At 41.9% G+C, this 7,242-nt stretch overlaps 1 protein-coding gene across 1 annotated transcript; it reads left to right on the top strand.

The window, feature by feature from the left end:
- Positions 1–426: 426 nt before the first annotated feature.
- On the top strand, positions 427–7,242 carry rnf103 (ring finger protein 103). Its single transcript, XM_056268946.1, has 4 exons — positions 427–962; positions 1,048–1,190; positions 3,192–3,307; positions 5,733–7,242. The coding sequence occupies exons 1-4, from the start codon at positions 737–739 to the stop codon at positions 7,075–7,077; spliced, it is 1,830 nt and encodes a 609-aa protein (XP_056124921.1). The 5' UTR covers positions 427–736; the 3' UTR covers positions 7,078–7,242.

A 7,242-nucleotide genomic window follows, 5' to 3' on the forward strand; every position in this document is an offset into this window, starting at 1 on the left:
ATTCACAGTTTTTGTTGCCTTTTGATTAAGAGAATACTTAATCGTGTTGACATATTGCTTGACCTCATTGTTAAAAGCAATAAAAGATGTTTTGGAATGCGCAAACTTACATTTATGAGAATGTAAAAATTTGCCAAGAGAATAATGAGAATAATAATGAAGGTTTCATTAGGCCTAGTCTTAGTTCTGTTGAGGTCATAAAGGCCAAAAAGAACATCCTTCCAAAACAACTTGAAATCTTTCTCAATTTTTTTTCTGCAATAAAATTACGAATATCAGACCAGAAACTTTGGACAAAAAGGCAGTGCCAAAACAAATGGGTAACTTTAACAACACCATAATGTATCTCGCCTTTGCACCGGAAGTGACGTCACTCGCGTCGGTTTGTTATGCGCACCAGCTGACCATCAGCCAGAGCCTACAGACAGCGCTGCTCACACACGCACACACACATTATCATTCCCCGGAATCACGAACATAACATCGTTATCGCAGTATGAGGAGTAAATCGTGTCGGGACAGGGAGTGTGTGTGAATGAGGACCGCGGAGGGTTCGGTCCGTCGCGCAGCATCGAGCCACGAAACCCAGGCCTGCTCAAGTGTTTATATAATTATATCATACGATGGAAGCGATTCCCTGCTTCGGAAGTAGTTCGCTGGATGTTAGTCTCGCCGGAGACATATAAGCGCGTCGTGATACCGTACTGCCAACGAGAACCTCCCGTCCGCGAGAAACATGTGGTGGAAACTGTTCTTTTTGCTCCTGTATTTCTTCATGCTGTTCATCCTGGCTCGGTTCTTCGAAGCCGTCGTCTGGTACGAGACTGGGATCTTCGCCACACAGCTGGTGGACCCAGTGACACTGAGCTTCAGGAGGCTGAAGACCATCCTGGAGTGCCGGGGACTGGGTTACTCGGGCCTGGCGGAGAAGAGGGATGTGCGGGAGCTGGTGGAGAACTCGGGTGAGTGTGTGTGTGTGTTATGTGTGTTTGAGTCACACACACGCATGTTCTGTGGACTGATTTTACCCGTGTTGTGCTCCTGAAGGTGAGCTGATGCAAGGCGAGCTGTATTCTGCCATCAAGAACGAGGAACAGCAGACTGGGTCTGACTCCAGCACATCTTTCAGCGGAGAAATGCACTTCTATGAGTTAGTGGAGGACACTAAAGATGGCATCTGGCTAGTTCAGGTTAGTATTGATCTGCAGAATCCCTGACAATATCCAAAGATAGATCAAAGTGACATTACATTAACCAATCATTCAGAACCGTCCTGTTCGAGCCTTAAAGGGTTAGTTCACCCAAAAATGAATGACTCTCCCTGATGTCGCTCCAAGCCCGTCAGACCTCCGTTCATCTTCAGAACACAGTTTAAGATATTTTAGATTTAGTCCGAGAGCTTTCTGTCCCTCCAGTGTAAATGTATGTACGGTATACTGTCCTTGTCCAGAAAGGAAATAAAGACATCATCAAAGTATCAATGTGACATCAGTGGGTTAGTCCATGTGACATCAGTGGGTTAGTTAGAGTGTGTTGAAGCATCGGAAATACATTTTGCTCCAAAAATAACAGAAACTAGGACTTTATTCAGCATTGTATTGTCTTCTGGTTTGCTTATGGTTGAATTGGATCATCAAAGGTTAGCAGCAAAGTGAGATGAGTAAATGCTCACGTTAGTCTAGAACTACAATCCCCATCATGTTCACACACACACTGCACTTACCCACAATCCCTCTCTACATGCGGACAGGAGAGCCGTCAGTCTATACATGGGAAACTGCGTTACTTAGTTGGGAAACTAACACATATTTTGTTGTAAAAGTAATGCATCACTTGACTAGTTACTTCAAAAAGTAATCTGATTACATAACTTGCGTTCCCAAAACTGGTTTTGTTTCTTCACTCTCACGCGAGTCAGTCTGAACCGACGTTTAGTGGAGAAATGTTCAGTTTTTCCCATGCAACAATATCTTATAGTAATATCCAAACGGACACAAACATTTGTTAGTTTTTTACAGTCGCTAGGACACATTTCTCAATACTTAGGTCACTTTTTCAAAACTCTTCACACAGTGAGCACAACAGAAGTATATGTGGGCTAAACTGTGGATCATTTATCATTGCTTTGGCACAAAATGCATTCAATGACTACATCTTTCAAATTACAGTAATTCTTTTCTCACTTCGACACAACAACCGCCAAAACTCGGTGTTCCTACAGGCCAATCTGCTCATGCTTACACACTGATCTCAAAACTGTTAAACTTAAGTTCAAAACAATAACATAATACAAAACTGAATAAGACAGCATTTTGCCACATTTCTACAGTAATATTGTAATTAAATATATTTAGAATCTAAAAATTGAATGGTATAAAAACAATTGGACATTTGGACCAACCACAGCTGATTCCTGTTGTATCTGAATCAGTGGATGGTGTGTATACACATTTTTGTACTTTGGAATTACTCCAAAAATATATAAAGTATTGAAGCATACTGCATCATGTCTAACTCATTCTAGTCACATATATTGCAGTGATTTCTAAACAGTAGAGAGGTAGAAGAAAGAAAGCATTAACAGAGGAAAACAGTGTATAAAGTTTCCTGTTGTTAGTGTTTTTTAGGTCATTGTTTTGTGGGTGACAAAGTGTGTGTGTCGGCTGTCAACCTTTGCTAGTGTTCTGGAAGAATGTGTTAATTTGAGACATGATTCTGTAGTTTTAGTGCATTTTGAATGTGAAACGAACTGCTGTGCCGAGCTGAAAGCTGGCTAACCCTAACCCTAACCCTAACTGTGTGAAGAGTTTTGAAAAAGTGAGCTAAGTATTTAGAAATGTGTCCTAGTGACTGTAAAAAACTAAAAATCAGTCTTTATGGCGCATGCAGCTTTTGCTTTGCGGTTATGGTTTTGCTACTGCTGGTTTACATATTTAGGGAATTGTCTATTCTCTAAAGGTTGTTCAGAAACTGAAAGTACAGCGGCTCTGTCCTCGTACACGCTGAGCTAGCGCACGGCTGGATCCTAGCCGGATTATGAGCCGCTAATTTCATTGCGCACTGAATAGACATGAAGCTTCTTCTGGAGACGTGTATTTGTGTTTATATAAACTATCAAATAGAATTCGAATGCATGTTGTGTGTGTACAGTGTGTATATATATAAGATAAAGATAATCTTCCTCTTGTCAGGTAATAGCCCAGGACAGAAACCCGCTGTTGAGCACGGCTAACTGGGGCAAAATGGTGCAGAAAGTCTCCCAGTTTGGCATCCGGACCGGCACCTTCAACTGCTCCAGCGACTCGAGGTGAGAGAGGGTCCACACTTCAGTTCATTTTCCTCCTCTAGCGCCTGAAAGCTGTTTTACACATTCCTGTTCGCTGATCAACCAACATCCGACCCAATCATGCCTTTTATTTATAAATATATATACATATATCAGGGCTGTGCAACGATTGATCCAAATTAAAAGTCTGTTTACATAATATATGTGTGTGTAGTGTGTATTAGGACTGGGCGATATGGCTAAAAAAATCATATCTCTGTATTTTTTGGTTAAATAGTGATATACGATATTAATCTCGTTTAAAATCTGTCTTTAAATTTTTTTTATTTGATATCCTAATCCTACAAACAATGTTGATATTGAAGGATACGGAAACAAAATATAGTGAATGTAATGTAGGCTATGCAATATATTATGTGCAAAAAAGTTACATTACATTCTTAAAAAAAACAAATATTGCTTTTGTTTTTAAATTGACTAAACTATTAATGATATTTCAAGCCTTTATTTGTTATAATTGTGATGATTATGACTGACAGCTTATGAAAACCCCAAATTCTGAAAAGGTTTTCATAAGCTGTAATCCATAATCATCACAATTATAACAAATAAAGGCTTGAAATATCTCACTTTGCATGTAATGAGTCTATATATTATATTAGTTTCACCTTTTAAGTTGAATAAAAATAAATTAACTTTTGCACGATACTCTAATTTGTCGAGTCTCACCAGTACGAAGAGTTATGGTTTCTCCTCGTCTTAGTCATGTCTCAGGAATTCCCGTCATAGTTTTTGTTCAAATTAGACTTTATTCCTTCATTCTCATCTCAGGACATGTTTTTACTGTTAACCACACTAGAAATATGTGGATTATTAACCTTCTGGTGCTCTTCGTGTGTCGGTCACAAATGACAGAAATGAATTTTTTTCATTTCAATGAAATGAGTATTTTAGTCCGATAATGATTTTTATTTAATATTTTGTATTTTTATGGTGCTAATTTATATTTACGCAATATTTATAGTCCACTTGATAACTTTTTGAGCATAGAAAATTAAAATTCCAACTTAAACTTTTATAAATCTTGAATGTTTTAGGACACAGACTTCAGTTTGATCTATTTTCAAAGACGACACTTGGCAGATTATTGATGAAGTGAAACAAGTTTTAAAAAGTGAACTTAAGAAAAGTTACAGAATTTTACGTTTATTGGGTCTCATACATGAAACATTCGTCAATATACGAGTAAATATGAGAGTGATTTGCGCATAAAGAGACCTTCCCGAAAACTCTTCTCCTGATTCACAAATACTTCGTAAACGTCAGATGTGATATTAAAATGTGTGTGTGTGTGTGATAATGAATTCCACTCAGTGGTAAATGGGACGCGCGTGCACGCTCATTCTCAATTACCATAATCCCGCCCATTAAATCCGACTGACAACTATATATGGGCATCATATTATGACACCAAACGAAGGATTTCAACATGTCTTCTCAAAAGCGGATGAAAAAGAAAAATTTCTCAGATGCAGAAATCAAAGTTTTATTATCAGAAGTTCATTCAAAACACCACATTTTATTTTCAAGTGTAGGCTAGTGGCGTATCAGGTCCTAAAGAAAAGCATATTACAGATGCAGTTAATGGAGTTTCACCTGCTAATCAAACAGTCCCAGAAGTAATAAGAAAAACTGTGTGTAATTACTATATATAATATTTTTTCAAAATGCTGTGTAAATATGTGCCCGATTAAGGTGAATTAAAATGCAGCCTTAGTTATTAATGAGCAAAACATTCGGGTGTTAAACTCAGTATTTACGCGTGGCTGGGAGCAGTGTAGATTTCATTTGGAAAATATGTAAATTTTAATGAATCTGAAAATTTACGCCAGAACCACTTTACACACGATTTACACAAAACATCGTTCTGCTCGTGTTTCATGAATGAGACCCATAGTTTTGAAAAATGTGCAAAAATACTATTTTTAATTTTTATATGAAACATAGATTTTCAAAAACACTAAAACTGAGAAAATGAAAGCCATAAAGCTAAGCCAGTGGTGTTCCACATGTGAGCTGATCTGCCAGTAGACGAGCGTTCAGTGAGAGTGTGTTCGGCTGCAGTACCGAACGCTTCCACTAGAGGAAACTCCTCACTCAGTTACAATGCGGCGCTTCTGACCGCGAGGAGCGAGTGTGAACATCACTTTCAGGACCATTCAACCTGTTCAGATCATGGCCGTGAGTTATTTTTTTGTGTGTGTGTGTTCACAGAGCAAGTGCCAAAACCTTTACCAAGTTTCGTACCATTCCAATGAAGAAATTTTTTTTACTTTTTTTTTATTATTTTTTTTTATACAAGAGCACCAGATTCAGAAATCCAAAATATGGCGTCTTTATCAGAAAAAAATGCATTGAATGTTTTCCCCTCATTCCCTGTCGTCAGGTACTGCCACAAGCGTGGCTGGATGAAGTCCACCCTCATCATGTCGGTCCCGCAGACCTACGCCTCCAAAGGGAAGGTCATGCTGAAGGAGTACGACGGCCGGCGCATCGAGACGGAGCACATCTTTAAATGGATGACGGCGCACGTCGCCTCGCGCATCAAGACCATCCGCGTCTCCCAGCGACTCCTGGACGACTGGTATCAGATGGAGAAGCAGCCGGTCAAGATGTTCCTGTTTGCCAGACTCCTGCAACCCCCCGCGTTCTTCTCCGCGCTCAGCATCAAGTTCACCGGGCGGATCGAGTTCATCTTCGTGGACGTGCGCGACTGGGAGGACACGAGCGTCCTGGAGGAGATCGGGGTTCAGCAGACGCCCTCCTACATCCTCAAAACTCCTGAGGGCATTTACCGGTACGGGAACAGCACCGGGGAGTTCATCTCCCTACACGCCATGGACTCGTTCCTGCGCTCCGTGCAACCGGAAGTCAACGACTTGTTCATTTTAAGCTTAGTCATGGTTAACCTGATGGCTTGGATGGATCTTTTCATAACGCAAGGAGCCACTATTAAACGCTTTGTGGTTTTGATTAGCACGCTAGGCACTTATAACTCGCTACTCATCATCTCCTGGCTGCCGATCCTCGGGTTTCTCCAACTCCCGTACTTGGACAGCTTTTACGAGTACAGCTTGAAACTCTTGCGCTACGCAGACACCACGACCATCGCCTCGTGGGTCCGATCCGACTGGACCTTTTACTCGTCCCACCCGGCTCTGTTCCTCAGCACTTATCTCGCTCACGGGCTTCTCATCGACTACTTCGAGAAGAAGAGAAGATGCAGCAACGAAGACCAAAACGCCAACAACCTGGAGTGGTTGTCGAGTCTGTGGGATTGGTACACCAGCTACCTGGTGCATCCAATCGCCTCGTTCCAGAACTTTGAGTCCGATTGGGATGACGATCCTAATTTCCTTTTGGAAAGGTTGGCGTTCCCCGATCTCTGGCTTCACCCGCTTGTTCCCACAGATTACATCAAGAACCTGCCGACGTGGAAGTTCAGACTGAGTCCGGACCCTGACGTTGACCCGGAAGCGCATCGCCCGAGTGACCCGGACTGGTCTGGGTGGCCGTGCGGGATGCTCCACTGCACCGAGTGTGTGGTGTGTCTGGAGAACTTTGACACAGATTGCCTGGTCATGGGTCTGCCGTGTGGTCACGTGTTCCACCAGCAGTGCATTGTGGTCTGGCTGGCCGGTGGGCGGCACTGTTGCCCCGTGTGCCGGTGGCCGTCAAACAAGAAGCGACCCGCGAGACCGCGCGCAACCGAACCGCTGGATCCCGAATAACCCTCAATCCTTTACGTCCCGCTTCTTGCTAGTGTTGTCAAACGGACCGACTTCGGTTCTAAGTCGATACTGGAATTTTAAATGTGACGCGTTGAGCGCACTCATAAACGCCTCTGATTGGCCGTTGTGTTCACGAGCTCATCTGTGATTGGCTACAGTGATCAG

The sequence above is a fragment of the Rhinichthys klamathensis genome, unplaced genomic scaffold (genome assembly GCF_029890125.1).
Source record: "Rhinichthys klamathensis goyatoka isolate OS25496 unplaced genomic scaffold, OSU_Roscu_1.1 h1tg000278l_1, whole genome shotgun sequence".
Lineage (NCBI taxonomy): Eukaryota > Metazoa > Chordata > Actinopteri > Cypriniformes > Leuciscidae > Rhinichthys > Rhinichthys klamathensis.

What these genes read in the sequence shown, in the direction of transcription:
- rnf103 (XM_056268946.1), top strand. Translation starts at nt 737, where the DNA reads ATGTGGTGGAAACTGTTCTTTTTGCTCCTGTATTTCTTCATGCTGTTC. An exon ending in GGAGCTGGTGGAGAACTCGG is followed by an intron (nt 963 to 1,047) that starts GTGAGTGTGTGT and finishes GTGCTCCTGAAG; the next exon opens with GTGAGCTGATGCAAGGCGAG. An exon ending in ATGGCATCTGGCTAGTTCAG is followed by an intron (nt 1,191 to 3,191) that starts GTTAGTATTGAT and finishes TCCTCTTGTCAG; the next exon opens with GTAATAGCCCAGGACAGAAA.